The 25,424-nt window shown below is 32.3% G+C and overlaps 2 protein-coding genes across 4 annotated transcripts; one reads left to right on the top strand and one right to left on the bottom strand.

Annotated features, from left to right (window-relative positions):
- Positions 1-167: 167 nt before the first annotated feature.
- Positions 168-13,375, top strand: LOC145753026 (uncharacterized). Of its 2 annotated transcripts, XM_082569408.1 has the most exons (27): positions 168-278; positions 429-553; positions 799-951; positions 1,208-1,353; positions 2,707-2,929; positions 3,466-3,613; positions 3,917-3,992; positions 4,178-4,341; positions 4,439-4,488; positions 6,482-6,763; positions 6,837-6,969; positions 7,067-7,221; positions 7,299-7,453; positions 8,011-8,244; positions 8,432-8,569; positions 8,637-8,798; positions 9,323-9,516; positions 9,672-9,809; positions 9,934-10,078; positions 10,192-10,294; positions 10,580-10,907; positions 10,982-11,216; positions 11,298-11,395; positions 11,555-11,657; positions 11,745-11,815; positions 12,065-12,243; positions 12,379-13,375. In XM_082569408.1, the coding sequence occupies exons 2-27, from the start codon at positions 475-477 to the stop codon at positions 13,287-13,289; spliced, it is 4,803 nt and encodes a 1,600-aa protein (XP_082425534.1). In that variant the 5' UTR covers positions 168-278; positions 429-474; the 3' UTR covers positions 13,290-13,375. The 2 variants fall into 2 exon arrangements, with proteins under 2 accessions (XP_082425534.1, XP_082425535.1); XM_082569409.1 differs by lacking the exons at positions 168-278; positions 429-553; positions 799-951; ... (4 more) ...; positions 4,178-4,341; positions 4,439-4,488 and adding an exon at positions 5,395-6,049.
- A 54-nt stretch (positions 13,376-13,429) lies between these two features.
- On the bottom strand, positions 13,430-17,125 carry LOC145753028 (ciliary microtubule associated protein 1A-like). 2 transcript variants are annotated; one of them, XM_082569413.1, is made up of 4 exons: positions 16,985-17,125; positions 16,642-16,752; positions 15,841-15,954; positions 13,430-14,209 (listed from the first exon to the last, which is right to left on the bottom strand). In XM_082569413.1, exons 1-4 carry the CDS (start codon positions 17,031-17,033, stop codon positions 13,731-13,733), a joined length of 753 nt encoding a protein of 250 aa, XP_082425539.1. In that variant the 5' UTR covers positions 17,034-17,125; the 3' UTR covers positions 13,430-13,730. The 2 variants fall into 2 exon arrangements, with proteins under 2 accessions (XP_082425539.1, XP_082425538.1); XM_082569412.1 differs by lacking the exon at positions 13,430-14,209 and adding an exon at positions 14,827-15,637.
- Positions 17,126-25,424: the final 8,299 nt, after the last annotated feature.

Here is a 25,424-nt window from a genome sequence, read left to right as displayed (position 1 = left end):
CCTGGAAGAATAATGTAAAGCCGTTTAAAATAAGAGAGCGAAACAAAGTTGTTGATTTTTTTCGCACAGCTACAAGTGCGTTGTATAGAAAAGTATATTTTCTAAATATTAAGTTAAATGTTAAGCTTAAAAAATTAATTGTGTGGATATTTTCATGTTTTTTTAGAATCACTTTTAATTTTAATTATTATATTTGAAATAAGCTATTTATAAACAGAAAATCATTAGATAAAATAGCTTAAAAGATATTTGGATATAGTAATTAAATTTATAAAAAAGTAAGTAGTTTTTTTTGTTAATTTTATGTGTATTTTGTAAGTTAAACAAACTAATTAAAAGTAGGTATTTTTTATGTTAATTAGTTATTATTTATAAGTTTCAATTATTTATATTTAATTTTTATTCTAATTATTTTATTATTGTTTTAGTTAGAAAAAAATTGGGTTATGATGAAAAATTTAAAAATGTTAAACCATGCGTGGAATTGAAACAAAAACTAAAGCAAGTTTTGCTGATATTATCTCATTTTGCAACGACACCAAATCTGAAAGAGGTAAAAAAATTATTCAAAATTTTTTTCATTTTCTTGTATATATATTTACATTTTTCAAAATGAATAAAGAAATTTTTTTATTGGGTATCCAATGAAAAAATTATTAATAAAAAATTAAGTTTTGGGTTTTTAGTTTAATTTTTTTTTATTTCAATTATGCATTAAATATTGAAATAAAATTAGTTGATAATAATTTTAAAATTATTATCGGTATACTAACTCTAACCATCATAACATTAAATTAGGAACAAGTCCGATGGCTTGTAACGATTTAAATTTGGAAACAATTAGTCTGCGCTCTAGGTCGCCACCTAGCTTTAAACATGAGCAAAGTTGGCAATCTCCGAGATACAAAGAACCTAAAGAACAAAATGGGTTTGCTGTGTTGGACATGGTCGGTGGGTTGAAATAAATTTAAAAAAATATATTTTAAAATTATTAAAATGTTATTTATTTTAGGCATTCTTTTTGTTTTATTTTAACTTAATTTGTGCTAGTATTTTGTGTTCTTATTTTAACAATTTTTTTTTGTGTTTTGTGGTTTTAGTAGTTGTTGTGTAAAAATCAAATTTTACATTTACAAATGAAATAAATATTTTTTTAGGCATTTTTAAAATTTTTACAAAATTTTCGTATTTAAAATTTTTTTTACAGAAAAAAATTGGAAGGTTAGCCTACGATCCAAAATTGAATCTGATCTTTCCACCCAAGTTCAACAAGCTCTAGCTCCCATTGTCACTAAAACTAATCAGAAGAAATGGACAGAAAAAAAGAAATCTGAAAGACCAAAAAACTACCATGTAAGAATGTTTTAATATTTAAAAATTATTTAATGTTATGATTTGAGGCTTAGATACTCCCAATTTAAAATGTTTAATTGTTTAACACTTCAGGATATTTCATATATTTACACTGGTGAAATTAATATTTGTTCTTTAAATTAAAAGAAAATATAAATGAAACTAGTTTTTAATAATTGTTAACATTTACTGTAAGCGTTAAAAAATAAATTAACTAAATTTGCTAAAAAATATTCATTTATAAAGTTGTGTAAATTTATTATTTTTTGAATAATATATAAAATTTGGTTGTAAATACAAACCATCAATTTTATATATACACCAACACCAACAATTTTATATATACACTTTTAAAAATAGCCAAACAAGAAATTTATAAGGATCATATATTTTTTAATTAAATTGTTTGGTTATTAAATTTAATATTCTTCGAGTACATAATAAAATTGATGGTGTTGGTCTGAATCGAAATTTGTTATTGTTAAACACATTTTAAATGGACAGATACACTCCTCTTGTAAAACATGCCTACTGTGAAACTTTATCCATTGTCCTTTTGTTACCCATTGTTATCTGGCAATAGATTCAACTATGCCATATGTTGTGTGTTATCTAACAAAGACATTTATCTCTTAACAAAGGTCGTTTGTAAGGCACCGGCTACCGATCTTACTTTTAATTCATCATACCAAACAAAAATTTTTTTAGTTTTTGGCTTTTAAAAATTTGTCATAAATAACTAAGTGTTATAATTTTTTTAATTTTTGTATTTTATAATTTTTCGTAATTTTAAAAAAAAAAATTTTTATTTAAAATAGTGATATTCAAAAATTATAATTACAATTGTTATGTTATTTACTTTAATCTCTACTAGCAACCTTTCATTTTCATTTCATAGTAGAGTTAATTATTTATCATTGAAGGCTGAATCTCAAGTTTTATTTATTCTAGTCATTTGATTTGTTTGTTTAGCTTTACACAATCTGTATTTCGGCCATTTGGTTAATGTCTTCTATTAGGTGATGTATTTGTTTAAGTATTATGATAAGACTAGGCCGTGTTACATTGTATGAATTATGTGTTTAAATTGGAAAAGATTGTTTGATACATTTAATTGAATTTCATTTTTGGTCAATTCTATTCTTAGAATACATCATAGAATATTAAAATTAATGTTTACTTTTGTAAATATAGAATTTCTTAAAAAAGTTTTTGTTATACTACAGCAAATACTTTGTTGAACTTGGTTTTAGTTCATTCTATTATCAAAAAGGTAAATAAAAATTCTTTAACAGTTTTTTTTATATTTTTTTAATGCCCTTTTATTCAAATATGAAATTAAATTTTTTTTAGATGATTAACTTTGGAGGCGGTCTTCGCCAAGGTCACATGACTAACTCCCGCATCCCAGTTGAATCTTCCGGAGGAGGTGGAGGGAGTTTTAAGTACATCGACGTCAACTACATTTCGCAGAATCGAGTGCTAACTGGTGCAGATCCGATATATGGAAAAGATTTAGTTTCAAGATCTCTCGCTAATTTAAGATTGCCTAAAAGAACTGGACTTCATTCGCAAGGTATGGTTTTTATTTGATTTTTTTTATAGATTAAAAGTTGTTGGATGGTGGTTATATATGATTAGGTGGTAGCAATCAGGGTTAGTAAAATAAATAAACAATGTTTTATTAGGTTGATTTGTCCAGGCCTAAGTTGTCTTTTTGTTAAATTGTATTTAGTTAAGTTTTTTTTCATATTTGTTTATTCCTGATGTGAAAAGGTCGACTTCACAACCTAAACGTGAACAACCATTAATTATCCTGACTCAGTCTGCAATTGTATTTGCAGTTTTGGACATATAGATTATAATTGCTCGTTAATTAGGCTGTCGGTTAAGCATTGGTTTAGCAGGAGTTTATACCATTTATAGCACCTTACTTAAGGACACAACAGCATAAGAGCAAGGAGAATTGAACTCAGGACCTTATGTAGTAAAGCCAGATATTTTGACCACTACACAACACTGCCGGTTGTCAAATAAAAACAACAATTATTTATTGTCTTGGTATTTCAACTCAAGTAAAAATCTTTCTAATTTTATATGTTTACTTTGTAGCGATGTATGGTTTAGAAGACATTGCAAGATCACAAAAACATTCTTCAAATATGAGAGGAGGTTTGGATGTTACTTTATTGGATGCAAATGATTCTAATCTTAATTTTCTTGGCTTGCCTAACAAACATGGTGTTGGAAATACTCTAAGGTTAGGTTGTAATTAAATTATAATAATATAAATAAGTTATTTAAAAAGTATTTAAGATTGTTATTTTATAGCTATATGTATATTATTTATTGGTAATTATATGTTATTTTACATTTTAACGTGGAAACTAAAAGTAATTTACATGTTATATTTAGAATAAATATTTTTAGTATAGTCTGTTACATTAGCTAATGTTTACCAAGCTTTTTATGTATTGATGTAAATAAACATAACACTATTTAAATATAGCCCCCCTTTTTTATAGAACATTTTTTTTTGTTTTACCAATTGCAACATTTTTAGACCATTAATTCCAAATGTGATTGCTTATAATGGATTGTCATTGCCCAATTATGGAGCTAGTAGAAGATGCTTTCAGGTAGTTTAAATTAAATTTATTATAAAAACATAATTAATTAGGTAAAATATAATCGTCCGATAAGAACATAGGATTTAGTTTTATATTAATACATTTAAATACTTTTTTGCTTGAAATAGCCTTTTGAGAATAAAAATACCTGTTTGTTTTTTTAAGAAATGTTTTTAAATTGAATTTTTTTGTAGACTTACACCAAAGATGGTATGAACAGTTTACTAAACTCGCGAACACGAAGGGGTAAATTAACCCACATGGGTCATGGAAAGTACGTTGATAAACGTGGGGTAATCATCAGTAGATTGGGTCCTTTCTGGCCCCAGGGATATGGACCCGTTTGCCAATGTCCAGTGTAAGTATTTAAACTTGAAAAATTAATGTAGTCGACTTCACGAATTAAACAAAGAGTAACATTAGTTACTTCAACTTTTTCACCGTTTTTTTTGTAGATTTACCGATAGTTGTCCGAAGCAGGAAAATTTAAACGCCCATGCTACAGGTAATTCTAATTTATATATATATATATATATAAACAAACACGCGATATATTTAAAAAAAAGGCAAAGCCTTAATATTTTTGTCATGTATCCTACAACTGTATTTGAGACCAAATCGGTTAATTGCACGCAAAAGTTTTACACTGAACCTTAATCCCTTAATTACTCTTCTGTTCCAATAAACTCATAACTTAAAAAACAATGACTGTTTGCCTCACTGGGCCATCAAGCACCCTTAAAGTTGCTTTTCGTCGTTCAATTATAGCTACAACGGTTCGTGTATTGAATAGGTGAATATAGGCTAAATTCACGCACAAAAAATAGTGTTAAAACACCATAAATTGATGTAAAATTGCTAAAAATATGAGGCACAGTTAATTAGATAGTTGCTTAGGCCCTTTAAAGTAATATGCTAGCTATGTATTAAGTTTAATAATTAGAAGGCCAGTTATAGTAAAACTTTTTTAGGCGTTTATAAGTTACTGAAATATTTTAGATACGAGTGAAAATAACTGCTTTGTTTTTTGCCCATCTCTGATTAAAACTTAGCATAGCGTCAAATGAGCTCTTATAGTTGTCATAACACGTTCGATTTCGACCCAATTGTTCTCTTGCCTACTGAAGAGGCTTTTTTAATCGAGATAGGCGTCGCTTTTATTTAGTCATCAGCCATTCGAACTTTTCATATAGCAAGCAATTATATTTTTTAAGAGCTTATCTGAGAGTTTTTGGGATTTTTAAAGTTTTAAAGTAGATATTAAGCTATAGTTATCAGAGCAGAAGCCTTTTATTTCAGTATAAGGCATATTATTATTATTATTAACAGGTTAACAGTTTAAATACTTTAAAATTTTTAAGACTAAACAGAAAAATGTAAATTTTATAAGCTTTTAGTAATACTTCAAAATCTAAGGTTGTTTAATACTAATAGCCTCAATTTAAAATACATTGTTTTAAATAAAAAGCAACAGAACATTTTGTTAATAATTTGCTATACTGCAAAAATGGATTAAAGTTCCGAGATGGTTTTATTGGTCTGTGAAAAATCGTATCACAAAAATGAGCGAGTTTTTCAGCCCAAGCCTCGTGCATTTTTCTACAAAACACCAAGTCTGCCCAGTTATAGGGTGTCCACTAGCATTCCGAGACACAACAAAAGCCAAAACTTTATTTGCAACCTTGTAACAGATATATCTGATGTTTCGTACAGCAATGGACACTCTAAAACTGCTGTAAAGCACAGTGTGCCCTTGCTTCCACCAAAAAAGAAACTAGATTCAGAAAAACGATATTCCAATGGAAAAAGTTTAGAAAATTTAGCCTCGCGCTGGCTGCCCGAAATTTTAAGTCAGAAAAATACTCCATTCAGTAAGAATTTTCCGACCAATCACTTGTTTCCAAAGTCGAGATTTTGGCCCAGTTTAAGTGATTCATTTCGTGATTACCGAGTTCTGAAGTTTCCACAAAATAAACGTATGATTATCAAACCGCCCAAGCTTATTGAGGCTATGCCAAAAAAGAACGAGAAATTGTGGTGCCCGCAAACTTCACAGCGATTTAAATGTAAGATTTTATACTTGGCAGAAGGTCAAGGGCCCTTGTTTCGTCAAAGTAGGACTATTAATATTTAATTAAGCCCTTTTTACCTTACCGTATAATATGCTTAGAAAATACAATAAGGAGAAATAGTTATTAGATTTATATAGAAGTTTCTAGTTTAAAACTTATGTGCAATATATACTTCACTACATTTTCGTTTTATTTGAATGTCCTGTATTACTTGCAAGTATTATAACTTGTTACTTGAGATGATTTTGGTTATTAACCTGCAATAGTTAGATTCTTTTTTAGGCCTTTAGGTTTATTGTTTTGGCTACTACACCATTTTACAATTAAATTTACACTTCGTGTAATTTAAAATGTTAAACTTAGCACAAATCTTAATAGAAAACTTATCATAACCATAAGTTAAATTAATTTTATTTTTCAACTTAGACGAAGCCTCCCGCATTATCGAACAAGAATTATCGTCACAAAAACCAACTCAGGCAGGCTTCTTAAAACAATCACTAAGAGGTAAAGACGATCGTCCCCCAGTTATACAAAGAGTTAACTTTCGTAGCAGCGACCTCAGCTATTTGGACTCGAACTCGAACAAAAATAATCATCACCATCATCATCATAGCAATAATCATTCCCACAATGCAACGCACAACTCCCATAATGCACCAGGGAATATTCATAACGCAGCCACTGCAAAACCTCAACTATGGCGGGGTAAGTTTGCACAAATTACATTGTTTATAAATTATTAATATATTATAAAAAAAAATACTCTATATTTCATTAGGAAAACCGGTGATATATGATTGTGAGAGATCATCCAGGTCGCCTTTACCACACTCAGTGCCTGAAGGTTTCGACGAGTCCTTGATCTTTGAATCTAGGTTCGAATCTGGCAACCTTCGCCAAGTCAGAAGAACGTAAGATTTCTAAATGATTTATTTTTTTAATTGTTAAAATAAAGGCAGGCGTATAACTTTTACTGAAGTTGAATTATTTACGTTTTTGTTTTTTTAGAGGTGCGTTTGAATACGAGCTTGTGTTGCGAACAGACATGTACACTAATAGACATACGCAGTGGTATTACTTTAGAATACAGAAACCTAAAAGGGATCGAATTTATAAATTTAATATTATCAATTTTCTAAAGAAGGACAGCCTGTATAATTACGGTAAAAAACAGCAAAAACTTTTTTACAATTTTATATTTTTTTTGAATTTAAAATAACACAAATACATTTTTTTATAGGTATGAAGCCGCTTGTATATTCTGAGAATTTGGCGAACGAAGAAGGGCAGGGTTGGCACAGAAGTGGGGAAAATATTAAATATAGTTCGTGGACGAATCCAACCAGAAACGCTATTTTGTCTTTAGATCTACAATATTATTGCTTAGAATATGAGGTAAGGATGCTGTATAACATTGTAATTTTGCTCACAATTGCCTGATAACTAAAGATTTTTATTATGTTTCTTAAGCAAGGCGCTATAAACAATACAAGCTCATGTTAAGCCCCAAAAAACAGCAGGCTAGTAATTCAATTACCAGTTATAGCCAATATTATCCCAAACTGTTAAAGTCAACCTAGGACTTCGTCGGAGTAATACACAATTTTATATAAACCTCAGTACTTTTAAAGTAATTCTGGAATGTAGTGGGTTCTTTGAACAAGACTTTAAAATACTTGAACGTAATGTAGCTCTACTTTTGAAAACATAAGTGCTTTAGCTATACGCCCAAACTATGTTATTTATGTCAAGTACAATGATATTAACTTCAAACATAACACTTCGGTGATTATGACTTTAAAGTTTTTCGTAAGGGCCAGATGTTCTACTTAAAGTTAAATCTAATATTGTCGGTATTTTAAGTTTGTCAATAAAAAATTTGTAGTTTATAAAAGTAGTTAAAATCTTATCATTTTAAAGTCCTAGTGGTTTCTAATTCATTTTATATACAGATTCAATTCGACTGGGAAAGTGTAGAAACAGATACGATTTACATGGCCCATTGCTACCCGTACACTTACTCCGATCTCAGACGACATTTAGACGAACTTATGAAAGACCCGGATGTCGCGAAACACGTCAAGAAAGAAGTCTTGTGCGAGACTACAGCTGGAAACGCGTGCTTTTTGCTCACCATCACCGATTTCCCGGACAAAGAAAAAGACAAATATAAAGATTTTCATTTGGTGAGTCGATATTACATAAGTTAGTTTGAATAGTTACATAAAAAAGCATTGTAAGCCTTTTTTTATTTTGTTTCATGTTTTTTATTTTGTTTCATGAAAAAGTTAAAATTTTAACATTTTTTTCACTTTTAAGCGCTTGATGTTTTATTATGTAATTATAGACATTTTAAGGTTGTGTTAATTGTAGGAAAAGAAGGGGGTCGTAATCACAGGTCGGGTTCATCCGGGGGAGTCACAAGCGAGTTGGATGATGAAGGGAGTTATCGATTACCTTACTTCGGATTACCCCTCTGCTGTTAAACTAAGACAAAAATTTATATTTAAGGTTAGAATTAAAACTTTAAATTAAAAATGTAATTGGTATCTAAAATGACGTCACGATTACGTCACAGATTGTACCCATGCTCAACCCGGACGGGGTGATAGTGGGAAATTACCGAACCTCCCTCGCAGCCCGGGACCTTAATCGAAATTATCGTCATCCAAAACAAGGGACATTCCCCACCATATGGCACACCAAACAAATGGTTGACCAGTTCAATAAAGACCATCCGGTGAGTGGTTCCTTTTTCTTCTAAATTTTAAACGTTTGTGTTAATTATTAGTTTACGATGTGAATAAAATAATACAATAAAAACTTAAAGCTACTGGGCATTACCATATGAGGTCCTTGGTTCGATTCCCACTGCTTCCAAGTCCCTATTTTTTAAGCATGAAACTCATTCTAAAGTTGGTAACTTTGATAGGGTACCGACAGCGTGGTGTAGTGGCCAGAACATTTGGTTTTACTAGATGAGGTCCTGGGTCTCATACTGTAGCGGTCTTGAGTAAGGCGGTATAAACTCCTAGTAAGCCAACATTTAATCAGCTGCTTAATTATCGAGCAATTATATTCTATAACACCCTAAACTGCCAAAGGCAACTCGAGACTGGGTCGAGGTAACGAATGTTACTCAGTGTTTAGGTCGTGAAGACGACTTCCCACATCAAGGATAAATAATTATAAAAAAAGTGTAAAAAAAATTATTTATTTTTTGTTATTATTTAAAAACATTTTAGAATGTTTTGTTTAATTTAGATCATATTATATTGTGACCTACATGGTCATAGTAGAAAGCACATGGTGTTTATGTACGGCTGTGATCGTCGATCGTTAATACCTAAAGAAAAAGGCGGGAAAACCGAAGCACCACGTGACCCGCTCGCCGACGCACGTGACTTCGTAGAAGAAAGGATGTTTCCATGGTTACTGTATAAGCTAACCCCTACAAGGTAGATTTTTAATATTTTGTGTTTTTTTTTACAAAATTTTTATTTTTTTTTATAAAATAAAAATATGTGTAAAATATTTTAACGTATGTCATAGAATATTTAATACAAAATTAAGACAATATTTTAAAAGTATTTAAAATTTATTATTTTTTTAGGTTCTCTTTTAATAGTACTAAGTTTTCGGTCCGACGTTCCAAAGAATCTACAGGTCGGGTTGTAATGTTTAAACAAATGAAAATTTTAAATAGTTTTACCATGGAAGCTTCGTTCTCTGGCACCCAGTTCAGCAAAGAGTAAGTTTTTATTACTAAAGTTAGGGTTTTGAGGTCGAAAACTCACCTAGGCCCTTTTATGTTTTTATAATTTTTTTTAATAAATAGATTTTTATTTTTTCTTTATTTTAAACTCACTTTACAGCAAGGGTCGTCATTTTAACATCAAAGACTTTCAACTGATGGGTCGAAAGTTGTGCGAATGTGTTCTTGAATATTCGAGAGTGTGCGACGACCCTGTCGCTAAATCTCGTGCTGTGTTGGAAATGACACACGAGGTCGCTAGAAGGGTAAGTTGTCCAAAAATCCGTGTGTGAACGTGTCATTTCTTTAACATAAAATCTAAATTACTAACCAAGTATTTCTTAATTTTCGTTAATAAATTCTGATAATTTTTATGTAGTTGATAACAACGCAAAAGATTCCGCCAGCTGATGTCAACTTACAGAGTTTAAAATCGAAATCAAATAATCAGATCAATAACGAAACTCTATCATCTCCAAAAAGTATGATTGTTTAATTCAATAAAATGTTATATTCAGAATAATAGGGTAGTATTTTAAAGCCTAGGTTTAAGATTTCTTATCCTATATTAGTGATAGGAATTATTTTTTGCGGTAGGAGTTTGCTAGTGAAGTGTGTTAGGGTATTTGTAACCATCAGGTTTAAGGGCGAATAGTGTAGCATTGGTGCGGCTCGAACCCGAAACCCTTTGGCTCGTAGTTCAATGCCGTGATCGATTTTTCAAACTGCCAGGCACCATAACTAGTAAACCCAACTTTTTTTTAAAGAAACGTCCAGTAGTGCGCCACCTAACCAAAACATTGCCACATCAACATCAACAACACAACAAAAATCCTGCAACAAACAAGCTACAACAAACAACATCAAAACCGAACAAATGTCAGTCAAAAATACCTCAGGCATTGAAGAAATTAAAACTGACGAAAACGGTGACGTCAATGAAACTGGTGATGACGTCATTTTAGAGGAAACTTCTATAAATTACGGACCAATTGCGGATCAGGCGGAAAACGCGGAAAAAATTCCGGATTTGGATGAGAATTGTTTAAGAATGTTGCAGCAGTTGAACGTCCGAGAAGCACAACTTGAGTCCGAGTAAGTAATTTATTAATTTAATTTTACTTTTTTTATAGTTTTTATTTTTTTACGATTCATATCTTCTTTTTTAGAACAAGCTCTGAGAGTAATAGTGACACTGATCCCGAAGAGCCAGTCGACATCCGCGGATCAAAGAGCAAACTTCGCGGCTCCCAGGAAGGATCCGGGAGAAAAAAGAAAAAAAAGAAAAGGCAACAAAAGTTCGGAAAGTCAATTTCCGCTCCTTCGAATATTCAGCCAAGTCACCATAGCAACAGAATGACGTCTGAAGAAAACAACAAAGAGATTGCCGCGAAGAATGTCAAGGTTAAAACGTTTTTTAAATGTTGAAAATTGTAAGTAGAAAATTGTTGTGTTTTTAATTTTTATTGTTTTATTTTATTTCAGACCAACTATCCTGGCTTCGTGAACAAATATGCAAATCGAAGTAACGGGGGAATCCCCATTTTTGCCCAGGAAAGAATTAAACAGAGAGCAGCGAGAAGGTAAATACTTTTTAATAAATTTTGTAAATATTTTTTGAAGTATTTTCTCTTCTTTTTATCAGCAAATCTTTATTAACTGTCTTGCGAAAATTTATTTCTAATTTTCCTAATTAAAAAGAAATATTGTGTGCTAAAGAAATATTTAAATAACGTCACTAGATTGGCGGAATTAAAAGTTGCAGAGGAGGATCGTAGGCAGCAAGAGGAGGAGTTAAGAGAGCAACTTCTCTTATCAGGGATTCAAGACGGACCAAATATACCGGTCAATATTTTAAAATAAATTTTATTTTTAAAAATAAGAATAATTTTAAATTTTAATTAATACCTAAACCTGATATATTGAACACAGGTGAGCGGAGAGTCAGAAGGTTATTCGAATATTTGTGGGATAAGATATAAAGTTGGAAGTCAACCGAGAAGGTAATTTAACATATATTTATATTTAAAATCTAATTTATTCAAATTTAAAATAATTTTTTTTAAGTAATTATGTAAAAATAAGTCCTAATGAAAACTAAATTATATTTTTAAGTTTTTCTTTAAACTAAATACCAGATTATGCCACTTTCAAATTAAATAACATTTATTCTTATTAATATTTCCATTAAAATTGGTTAATATTAATAAACCTCATTTCTAATAACAACAAAGAAATATATTTTTATGCAGAGTTCATTATATGCTGTACAACCCTTATCGTGGACAGTCGCCCAGTAAAGACAGGAGACCTCTGCTGACCATGCGTTTCTCCCCACCCTCCCAGAACCATAAACAAAATGGTAACGACGTCACACAACGTAAGACATTGGAAATGGATGGCGTTATACCATACAGGGTGCAAGCACCAGGTAAAAAAATCATAAAAAATATAATTAAAAATAAAAAATTATATAATTGGCGCGTACAATTCACGTTTTGGTGTTATTTATGACGTCATTAAAGTTAAAATTGTTTAATGACATCATGGTATGGTGTTTTTACAGCTGGTCGTCTTTCGAACCAGCGGCGGCTTGGTTCGCTTGCCGAGCTATCTGCCTCATCTTCAGAGCCCTCGAGCAGCCAGTCCAGCTACCAAAATGGCGTCATCAATGACGATGACGTCACTAGCAATGACGAATCGAAGAACGCAGACGAGGTAGAAATAGTATCGGTGCACGAGAACGAAAATGAGGAAAATAATAAATTCAACCCTCGCTCCGTTGTCGTTCCTATTAAAAACTTGTCGTTTAAAATTGCCAAAAAAACAACATGGGTTCAACGACCCTCTTACGTCACTTGCGTACCCCGACCCGGCCAGGGGTTTCCCGACCGCGACCTCAATTCCCCTGATTCGAATCACAACCACGACGACAGGGCTCGTCACCCAGTTGCGTCCGAACTTCTCCTGCCACCGAATATGGAGTACAGTGACGTCATGACAGCGCATATGAGGTATCCCACCCAGGTGCACAGGGTCGAGGGGATGAAGCCCCGCGGGAAAACTTTCTCTCGAGGCCCGCCGATGGTTTTTGGGGAGCCTGTGGTCATGAACCAAAAAGCGATGGAAAACGCGGCGGTCTCGAATCCGGCGCAAAATAATTCTTCTGGTCACCAGATGTCGCAATTTTTAGTTCGTTCTGCGTCGATGCCGTTTGTCGAAAGTAATGACGACATCGGTCACGTGGCAAACGCGAATTCGACGACCTACGACGAGCGCTACGGATTGACCAATCACGGACGAGAAAGTGCATGGGCCAATCAGGTTCAGGTAAATTTTAATGTGGGCGTGGTCTCCGAAACCGAAGAAATTCTGCCCACTAGTGGGAGTCTCTCGGAAAGAGAGTCAAAAGAAAACAGATGTAATGACGTCATGTCTGATAACAAATCCGAACGGTATCCGTTCACAGTGCGATGACGTCACAGTAATGACGTCATGTATCAGGTTTAAAAATGCAATTCTGTTATCGTGGTTCTATTTTTATATTGAAATAAAATTATATTTATTTAGTTTTTTGTTTTAAAAGTTTACTAAAAAAAGATAAAGTTTATTTTAAAAGCGCTTTTATTTCGTATTTACAAGCAAAACAAAATCTCAAAAAAAAGAAATGGCTATCAATCACACAACTAACCTACACACACATTAAAACAACATATAACACTCAAAAAAAATTCTGCCTTGACTAAAGTCTCTAAATCCAATGTTATGTGAAATTCTATTAGGCCTATCTCACATAAAAGTAAGAGAGAAAAAATTTAAAAAAGTTCAAAAATGTAACTATAAGCAAGTTAAATGCAGGAAAACACTGTACACATGAAATTTTTTTTTTCTAAAAATAATAATTTTGGTGACGTTGTCTTAATCCCAGCCTACGTCAATGATAAGCGGTGTGATATAATCGGAGTGACGTATGCCCATTGAAAAAGACTTTCCTCTGTAGAGACTACCATAGAGTGGACTATGGGCTCCAGGACCTGGCTTTCTGGTGTTGTCACCTGGCATGTAGCACCTTGCACCTAGCGAATATAAAGGTGCGCTACGCTTGTAGAGACCGGTACTAATCGGTCGGTACCCGGCGGGTCCGGGCGTGCGTGCCAGGTCGTCAGAAAACCCGCGCCCGGTAGTGCGACCGCTTAGGGTGTAACAGGGACTGGCTTTTTTGTTGGGGACTCGGGAACCAATTGCTGATGGCAGCTTGTACGCGTTTGGTGCCGGGTTCGGGTCCAGTCTCCGGGCCCGGGTCCTGGCTGATAAAGAATACTTGGGAGCCCGTCGCTCATTTGGCGGGTGCACCATTTCGGACCGGTAGGTACCGGGTCCAGGTGTCTTAAACAGATCTAAAAATAAAACCCTTTAATTTAACTGCATGTTAATTGATTTGTAATCAGAAGATTACATATATATGCTGTATGCTAAGAAACTACTAGAAAGCAACTGTATTTGAAGATTAACATCATTACTTACTTAATTTAGAAACGTGTCATCAGTGCTGTTGTGTTACACAATTTGTATATGTTAAAATTAAATATTAACTTAGAATTAAAATGGCTTACACTAATGTACTGATAAGATGTACATGTTTATTTTGATCTAGCGCCTTTAAGCAAACAATAAATAGTGTAAATATAATCGGATAATAAAGGGAAAATTGTTTAAGGGTTTAAATAAATTAGGAACATATTTAAGTATGCGCTTATTTTTTTTAAATTGTTTTTAAAATTTACGATACAAAATTTCCTAACAAAAAATCAATTGCCCAAACTATAGCTAGTTTTTTTGATGTTTTAAATAACATGTTTTAAGTTTTATATATGCTATTTATAAAAATCTAGAAGCATATTTTTCTAAACCTGATTTGAGTTTTAATTTCTATAAAACTACATTACTAAGTAATCAAATGGTCTCTAGTTTCTACGATGAATATACACTAACCAGTATAAATTACATGTCAAACTACTATCATGTAATTTATCTACATTTAAACAGAAATACAAAGATTTATATATAATCAAAAATTTTAGGTATCATGTTAAAAGTAATAGTTGCAATGCAAAATAATTTATACAGTTAAATTTTTACAGGAGAGGTTGTTAAAAAGCAAATTTTCTACAGGAATTCTACAGTGCTTAAGTTAATCTCATTATAGCGCAAAAGAATGGTTTTCAAACATAACAAGAGTCTGCAGTTTTAAATGGATCATGGACGAATTTGTGACAATGGCTATTTTTTTCCTATGTAGTAAATATATAAGTTTCGATAGACATTGCTTGCTTGATGACGTGTTTAATCTGTGACGTCGATAATAAGAGGACAAACGAACTCGGAGTGACGTATTCCCATGGAAACGACAGGCGCCTTTCTCTTATTGATGTAAACCTTCTCGGGCGAGTGGGCGCCGGGTCCTGGCTTCCGGGTGTTGTCACCGGGCATTACGTTGCGTCCTAGCATCGAATAAAGAGGCTGCTTGTTCCGGTACTGGTTGGGCACGGTAGGGTTGTATTTTGCCGGGCCAGGAGTGCGCGCAAGATCCTCGTCGAAACCATTGATCTTAGAGCGAGCTGTCATCGAGTAGGAAGGGTAGGCTTTTTTGTTAATTATCTTGGGTCCTACAAGCTGCGGTAAGGTGTAGGCGTTTGCTGCTGGGTTCGCGTCGCGTTTTCGGAAACGGGTTCTAGCCGCCATGGAGTATTTTGGGGCATGCCGTTCACCCTGTGGGTGCACCTGGTGGTTGTTATAGGTCCCGGGGCCAGGGGGTCGAAATAAGTCTATTGCGTCACAATTGAATGACGATGGGGTAAAAATGAGATTGGGTATGATGAAAATCATGAAACAAATACGAAAGTTAGATTGAAAACTACATCAACTAATCTATGTTTAATCTAATTACCGTATGGGTTCATATAGTAAACTATTTTTTTACTATAAGCATTCTACTTAAAATGTTCATTGTATTCTATTAACTACTTACTCGGGTCTGGTTGTCTTGCCAACATAGAGTACTTTGGCTCCCCCTCGCACCCAACTCGGGTAAATCTAGGGTCTACGCAGTATTTGGGTCCCGGGCTCACATCCTTGCTAAACACTAAACAAAAAATTTAATTCAAAGTTTTAGTGGGGCTACTAATATATTGAAATTTTAGTAAAAACTCTAATTTACAAAGTTTTATGGCAACAAAAAACAGCACTGTATCAGTAACTTAAAGTAATAAACACTATATAGTAAGGCCAAGGTAACGCATATGCGATAAATATAACATAGAAGGTAGGAATAAGCAAATGTAAGTAAAATAAACGTGATATTGTATTATGTGATCACGCAATATGAAATATTAGCTGGGTTACGAAGAAAAATAAATTTTTCTGTATGTTGTTTTTTGATAATAGAGTTTATTTATAACAACGTTGTATGGTATTGTTAAGAGCACAATGCGTTGTTAATATTTTTGTATTATTAAAATGCTTTATTAAAAATAAAATAATAGAGGTCCGGTTATTACATAACATAATAAAGGGACAAAAAATACAAAAGTAATTTATTATTTACATAAAACTAACTTTATGGCTGTCCTATACGTGTACCCTAATAAAATATTTTAGTTTTTAATAGCTGTGTAAACATTCTTGGTTAATAACTTAACGAACTAATCGGGCATTTTATTTATTCCAGTTGGATATTGCGAAAACATAATGGCCACATAGACTATCACTTTCCGTATGAAAGCCTATAATCTTATTTTTATTAAAGCAATGCTTTATAACTAAGGCTTACTTGAGTTATCCAGCCTTTGTCCAAATGTGTAGGAGGGCTTCATGTGTTTAGTGAAATCATGGCTTTTAAATCCCACCGTACTTGGAAGGCCATAACGCCCAGGACCTGGTCCTAAAAGGAAAATAGGTTTTAGTTTATAAGTTACTTGCAACAACAAATGAAAATGTCTACATTTTGATATTTATGTACAAATGATACTGTATACGCAAGTAAATTAAACCTAAACTGTAAGTTCGAGCGGCTATAGAAATATAACTAAAACGATTTAATATAACACGTAAAGCATTACGCTATTATCTAATTGACATGCTTTTAAACACATTGTAATACGTAATTTGCAAACCTCGTTCTCTGGCAGCAATCATAGTCTTTTTTCGCTCAGTATCCTCCATTTTAATAAGTGCTTAATAACTTGCTGATAAGAACTAATAACAACGCCGGCGTTTAGCGCGAAATAATGTAAAAGCACTTACACAGACGCGCCTCGCTTACAGACCACGTTGCCATGGACTCGCGCTGCCTAGCAACAGAGCTCTTACTAGCCCACAAGCGGAGCTCGTTAAATAAAAGGCCTCGTTATAAACAGATTGAATTCTCTTTTTAGCTCGGCCCGGTTAACGAGGCACTTGAATAAGAGAGCTAAATACACAATGGAAAGAGAAAAAGTGAAAACAATAGGCTAAATTGTAGGGGAATGTGTTCATTGCTATAAGGCTCCTGTCATACACAAACAAGACAATAGCTTGATTGTCATTCTACAAACAGAGTCGCTCTAGTCTGAGTTATCAGCTATTGTCGCACAAATAAACACGTGACAGTGTCTAATTTTTCCACAACTTTACAGCTTACTATTTTGGCACGAAACACAACATTGTTATGAAAATAGACTTCAAGGTTATATGTCGGTCAATAGTTTTATCAATTGACTTTTTTTTGCGGTGCTATTATTTCAAGCCGCGGTTTCTTGTCGAGTGTGTAGCACCAACTGGTTTAAACATGTTGTGTAATGAACTTATCTAAGGTAAATACACTAAGCAATCAGTTTTCTTTAGTTAATAAAAGATTAAATATTAAAAAGAAATAATAAGCACACTATTTTTCTGGTATTTAATAATTGCGGTGACATGCGAAAAATAATTCTTTAAAAATTAAAAAAACTGTGTAATTTTATTTGAAAAATAGGGCTTTTGTAAATTAAATAAAATATTTTCCCATTGAAATATGGAATTTTGTTGTATTACCGAATACACATTTTCCCTTAAAAAATAAAACGATATTTTATCAGCATTTTTCGTTACCCTCTTAAAACTGACTTTGTTGTAAATTTGTTTCTAAGTTATAATAAGGAATATGGTATAAAACGAAACTCATGTTTAGTATAATTAAAAATTTAATATTTGATTTATCAACTTAGTTAAAATCGGAATTAATTAATGTTGTGTGTGTCTTTATTTATATATAAATATTTTGCTTGTCTTCATTTATGTATAAAAATTTATTTTAAAAATAATCAAAGGAATTCGAACCCAATGATATATAATAAACCCAATGATATACTAGATTTATTTGATAAATAAAATATGGTTCGAAATTATTTGATTATGTTTAGCATAATTTTTTATAAATAAAAAAAATATGCATACACCTTAACTAAGAGTATTACATATCTTTGATTTTTAATAAACAAACAAGCATTAAAATATATTATACAAATAAAATTAATTTTTCAACCTAGTTTTATGTTGTTAATATCAGGATATACATTATACTAAATTTTCAATTCCTAAAATTGATTTTTGATTTTTAATAAATAAACAAGCATTTAAATAAAATAAACAACCAAAAATTATTTTTTAAACATGTATTTTAATTACAAATATTATAAAATACATTGTATTAAATTTTAAATGCCTAATATCAAACTTTTATTTTTAATAAACAAACAAGAATTTAAATATAATAAACAAACAAAAATTAAATTTTTAATCCATTTTCGAGTTATTAACATTGTGATATATAACTGACCAAAATTTGAAAACCCAGTAAACAAACACCTATTAATTACTAATATTTAAATTATCAAAATAGAAGGATTGAAACACAATGTGATAATAAACAACATCATAAAATTTTAAAAATTTATATACACTTAATCAAAAGTTATTCGATTTCAAAATTCGGATTAGTAAGAATAAAAATAACTAGATTTATTTATTAAATAAAATATGGTTCGAAATTATTTTATTTTTTTTTAAAAACTATTAATAAAGAAAGTTACACATAAACATTACTTAATTATAAATATTAACTAAATCAATAAATCAAATATTACGTATTTAGTTATAAAACTAAAATCATATTAAATGATTGTACTAAAAAAATTTCAAAACAAAATTATTTTAAATGTTTTTAAAAAAAAAATCCTTTTTAAATAATTAATATTATAATATAAAACTGTTACGTTTATAATATAAAACTATTTATTATGTTTTATAATTTAAAACATAATAATAAAAATATTCACAATAACAACACGTTTTGAAATCTAAGATTTCGAAGCATAATAATTATTACAACAAAAATAATCCCAACTAGTAAGGTCGTGGTAAAAAAAAATTGAAATGTTACCGAAGAAAAGCATAATTCGTTTCAGGCAATCAGCGCCGAAGTTAGCGAAGCGCAGAATTTAAAAAAAGCGCTTTTAGGTTTTGTGTTAAAACATGTGGTATAAAGTTTAATAGTAAGTTTATAAAGCTAATATTTAATTAAATATTTAAAATTAATTTTTCTAAGTTTTCTATTTTAAATTGTTTCGTAAGATAACGACGTTGTTAGTTTTTTTATAATTTGATTAGTTAAGAAACTATTTCTTTATACGCCTTTAGCATAATGCGTTGCGGATGAATACATCTGACGTCACAACTTGACTTCTTGGATCGGCTTGTCCGCCATTAAGTTTAAGTTAGATATGTTCAGGATGTTTGTTTTATGTTTTAGCTAAGTTGAGAGTTTAAGCCATGTCGAAAGCGTCTTTAGGACGAAGCCATCTTTTTCTTTAACAAATCGAGTTAAGTGAATTATTTTATAATTTTTAGTAGTTATTTTTTTAGTGTATATGGTGTTGTTTAATTGGTTATGCAGTGCGTTAGGGGTAGGATCGTGCGCGTATCGATACATTCGTTGTTTTAATGTTTGGCGTATTGCGTTTAACAGTCCGCGTATTTATTAAACAACACTATTTGAAAGCGTATCACTAAATAATACCTAACTAGACATTTTAACTGCCGCCAGTTTATATTTACAGTTGTAGATGACGATCTCGCAGAAAGGGAGTGTCTGATGATGATGATCTGACGAGAAATAGGTACTAATTAGGCGATTCTACGGTGATTTAAAGAGAAATTGAAGAGTGTGATGTGGGCCTCAGGTAGTTGTAAATTTGGGCCTCGATGAGCTGTGAGGAAAAGACCAAAAAGGTGATTTTTTAAGAATCCCGGTAAGATACTTGTTTTTCGAAAAATATATATATTAAATAGATAATAAATTTATTTATCATTGTACAACTTTTACATGTTTCCCTCATAACCTAAGGCCTACACCCTAGCTTTAAAGGCTATGGTCCAACTTGTAAAGTTTTAAGATATTATTGATTACAGATATTATACTAAAAATGACCTAAGACTAAGATCAGCCTAGTTGGATTGGGTGGGTCGTCAGTCTTGCTTTAAATTGAATTCGTGCGCGTGTTGCAACACATTGCTTTGTTCGTCGCTTCAGTTTGCGTCGCTTTCGTTGTTCGTCGATTCCGTTGATCGCCGCTTTCGACGCTATCGTTGTTCGACGCTTTCGTTGTTCGCCGCTTTCGATGCTTTCGTTGTTCGCCGCAATCGTCGCTTCCGTTATTCGCCGCTTTCGTCGATCGCTTCAGTTGTTACGCCAGTTTGCGTCAATTTCGTTGTTCGTCGCTTCCGTCGCTTTGGCTGTAAAGTTGTCAGTTTGCGTCGGTTTAGTTGTTTCTTTTCTAAGGTTTTAGATGACAAATTTGTGGAGCCGAGGGATCTGATGATGATGATGATAAAATGAGGTAAAGAGAAAATAGGTAACCTATAGTCCCTTGACCAACTAGGTAAAATGTTAACTAATTAATTAATATTTTTTCTATTTTGACATATAACTGCTTTCCAGCATTTTTATTAAGGTTTCAGACGACGATTTTGTGAAGCTGAAGGATTTAATGAGGAATAAAGAACAACATCTGGAGGATCTGATGATAATTTCATGAAAAATGAAGAAACTTTTGGAGGATCTAATGAGGAATCGAGAAAGATAAGTAACATGCAGTCTTCTGAACAACAAGGTAATATTTTAACTAATTTTAATTTTTAATTAGACATATATAACTGCTTTTTAGCTTTCTTTTTAAGGTTTTAGATTTTAGATGAGCACCTCGTGAACCTGGAGGATCTGATGAGGATTAGAGGAACATCTAGAGGATCTGATGATGAATTCATGAAAAATGAAGGAACATCTGGAAGATGTAATGAGGAATCGAGAATGATAAGTAACATGTAGTCTTCTGAACAACAAGGTAATATTTTACTAATTTTAATTTTTAATTAGACATATATAACTGCTTTTTAGCTTTCTTTTTAAGGTTTTAGATTTCAGATGACGACCTCATGAACCTGACGGATCTGATAAGGAATAGAGGAACACATGGAGGATTTAATGATGATTTCATGAAGAATCAAGGAACATCTCGAGGATCTAATGAGAATTCGAGAAAGATAGGTAACATGTAGTCTTCTGAACAACAAGGTAATATGTTAACCAATTTTGATTTTTAATTAGACATATATAACTGCTTTTTAGCTTTCTTTTTAAGGTTTTAGATTTCAGATGACGATCTCGTGAACCTAGAGGATCTGATGAGGAAAGAAGGAACATCTAGAGGATCTGATGATGAGTTCATGAAAAATGAAGGAACATCTGGAGGATCTAATGAGAAATCGAGAAAGATAAGTAACATGTAGTCTTCTGAACAACAAGGTAATATGTTAACCAATTTTAATTTTTAATTAAACATACATAACTTCTTTTTAGCTTTTTTTTAAGGTTTCAGATTTCAGATGACGATCTCGTGAACCTGGAGGATCTGATGAGGAATAGAGGAACATCTGGTGGATCTGAAGGTGATTTCATGAAGATTAATGAACTTCTGGAGGAGCTAATGAGGAATCGAGAAAGATAGGTAACATGTAGTCTTCTGAACAACAAAGTAATATTTTAACCAATTTTAATTTTTAATTAGACATATATAACTGCTTTTTAGTTTTCTTTTTAAAGTTTTAGATTTCAGATGACGACCTCGTGAACCTGGCGGATCTGATGAAGAATAGAGGAACACATGGAGGATTTAATGATGATTTCATGAAGAATGAAGGAACATCTGGAGGATCTAATGAGAAATCGAGAAAGATAAGTAACATGTAGTCTTCTGAACAACAAGGTAATATTTTAACTAATTTTAATTTTTAATTAGACATATATAACTGCTTCTTAGCTTTCTTTTTAAGGTTTTAGATTTCAGATGACGATCTCGTGAACCTGGAGGATCTGATGAGGAAAGGAGGAACATCTAGAGGATCTGATGATGAGTTCATGAAGAATGAATGAACATCTGGAGGATCTAATAAGAAATTGAGAAAGATAAGTAACATATAGTCTTCTGAACAACAAGGTAATATTTTAACTAATTTTAATTTTTAATTAGACATATATAACTGCTTTTTAGTTTTCTTTTTAAGGTTTTAGATTTCAGATGACGACCTCGTGAACCTGGCGGATCTGATGAGGAATAGAGGAACACATGGAGGATTTAATGATTATTTCATGAAGAATGAAGGAACATCTCAAGGATCTAATGAGGAATCGAGAAAGATAGGTAACATGTAGTCTTCTGAACAACAAGGTAATATGTTAACCAATTTTGATTTTTAATTAGACATATATAACTGCTTTTTAGCTTTTTTTTAAGGTTTTAGATTTCAGATGACGATCTCGTGAACCTAAAGGATCTGATGAGGAAAGGAGGAACATCTAGAGGATCTGATGATGATTTCATGATAAATGAAGGAACATCTGAAGGATCTAATGAGAAATCGAGAAAGATAAGTAACATGTAGTCTTCTGAACAACAAGGTAATATGTTAACCAATTTTAATTTTTAATTAAACATACATGACTGCTTTTTAGCTTTTTTTTAAGGTTTCAGATTTCAGATGGCAATCTCGTGAACCTGGAGGATCTGATGAGGAATAGAGGAACATCTGGTGGATCTGAAGGTGATTTCATGAAGAATGAATGAACATCTGGAGGATGTAATGAGGAATCAAGAAAGATAAGTAACATGTAGTCTTCTGAACAACAAGGTAATATTTTAACTAATTTTAATTTTTAATTAGACATATATAACTGCTTTTTAGCTTTCTTTTTAAGGTTTTAGATTTCAGATGACGACCTCGTGAACCTGACGGATCTGATGAGGAATAGAGAAACACATGGAGGATTTAATGATGATTTAATGAAAAATGAAGGAACCTCTCGAGGATCTAATGAGGAATCGAGAAAGATAGGTAACATGTAGTCTTCTAAACAACAAGGTAATATTTTAACTAATTTTAATTTTTAATTAGACATATATAACTGCTTTTTAGCTTTCTTTTTAAGGTTTTAGATTTTAGATGACGATCTCGTTAACCTGGAGGATCTGATGAGGAATAGAGGAACAACTAGAGGATCTGATGACGAATTCATGAAAAATGAAGGAACATCTGGAGGATGTAATGAGGAATCGAGAAAGATAGGTAACATGTAGTCTTCTAAACAACAAGGTAATGTGTTAACCAATTTCAATTTTTAATTAAACATACATAACTGCTTTTTAGCTTTTTTTTTTAAATTTCATATTTCAGATGGCGATCTCGTGAACCTGGAGGATCTGATGAGGAATAGAGGAACATCTAGAGGATCTGATGATGATTTCATGAAAAATGAAGGAACATCTGGAGGATCTGGTGATGATCTGATAAGAGAGGTAGTTGTTAATTGAGGTTTTAATAAGTTGTGAGAAGAACAAAAAGGTGATTTCTTTAACATACGGTAAGATATTTGTTTTTTAAAAAATATACATATATATTAAATTGATAATAACATTATTTATAATTTTTGAGTGTACATCTTTCTATATGCATTTTCCCTAACCCTAACCCTAATGGCAAAGGCCTCAGCTTGTCAAATTTGAGGTATTGTTGATTACAGATATATACTAAAAATGACCAATTATTAGGATCAGCCTAGTTGTATTAGGCGGGTCGTCAATCTTGCGTTCAATCTAATTCGTGCGCGTGTTGCAACATACGCTTCGTGGGTCGCTTTAGTTTGCTCGCTTTCGTTGATCGTCGCTTACGTCGTTCGTCGCTTTTTTTTGTTCGTTGTTCGTCGCTTTCGTCGTTCGCTTCGACTTGAACGTCAGTTTGCGTCGCTGTAGATGTCGTAGCTATATTACCATCTGCTAGGTGGAGATCTGTAGACGTCCAAGTCGACCGCTAGTTGGCGTACTAGAGTGCGATCTACATGCCTGCTATTTGATTTGTTAGCTATTTGTTTATCAGTTACCTACTATTAATAAGTAGGCTACTATTTTGTGTATTGTATTTGTTTAATAACTTGTTGGTTGGTGTTTTAATTTATTGTAACGACCTTACAATTTGTTTGTTTATTTTAATAATTTTTCTTAATCATTTCCTAATATTATCCCTTTTTTTAATAAAAGTTTGGTATTCATGCAGTAAATACGTATAAATAAATAATTAATTTTATATATTTGTAATTAAATTAAACAACTGTACCAAATAATTTAATTCTTTTCAATTTTTTTCGAGGTCATTTTGTCTACATTGTGTTTAATGCAATCCAGTGTTTCAGATTAGGTTACACTTCGATGATGTCACCCTCTGATCATGTCACCTTTTGAATCGAGAAAGATAGGTAACATATAGTCTTCTAAACGACAAGGTAATATGTTCACTATTTTTTTTGTAATTAGAAATAGATAACTGCTTTCCAGCTTTTTTTAAGTTTCAGATGACGATGTTGCTACTACCTTCTAATGATGTTGCTACCCCCTGTGTCGCGATGACGTTGATACCACTTTTTGATGATGTTGCTACCCCTTGCTGATGATGTTGTTACCCCAAATGATGTTGTTCCCCCCCCTAATACCTTTTCTACCACTTTCCGATGATGTTGCTACCCGACGATAATTTTTCTTCCACTTTTCAATGATGTTGCTACCCCTACCTGATGATGTTGTTACCCCCAATGATGCCGCTATTCCCAATAATTATGTTACCCCCTGATAATTTTTCTTCCACTTTCCAATAATGTTGTTGCCTTCACATAATGTCGCAACCCCCTGAAAATGTTGTTACCACTTTATGGTTATGTTGCTACCTACCGATGTTGTTGCTGGCTCTATTGATGTCACTACCCCAGATAATGTTGTTGCCTTCGGATGTTGTTGTTGCTTGCCGATGATGTTGTTGCCTTCTGATGATGTTGCTTGCCTTCTGATGATGTTGCTTGCCTTCTGATGATGTTGCTTGCCTTCTGATGATGTTGTTGCTTGTCGATGATGTTGTTACCCGCCGATGATGTTGTTACCCGCCGATGATGTTGTTACCCGCCGATGATGTTGTTACCCGCCGATGATTTTGCTACTC

Source organism: Corella eumyota, chromosome 5, assembly GCF_963082875.1.
Source record: "Corella eumyota chromosome 5, kaCorEumy4.1, whole genome shotgun sequence".
NCBI classification, from domain to species: domain Eukaryota; kingdom Metazoa; phylum Chordata; class Ascidiacea; order Phlebobranchia; family Corellidae; genus Corella; species Corella eumyota.
Note: the sequence above shows the minus strand (reverse complement) of the source record. Positions and strands in the feature narration are given on the sequence as shown.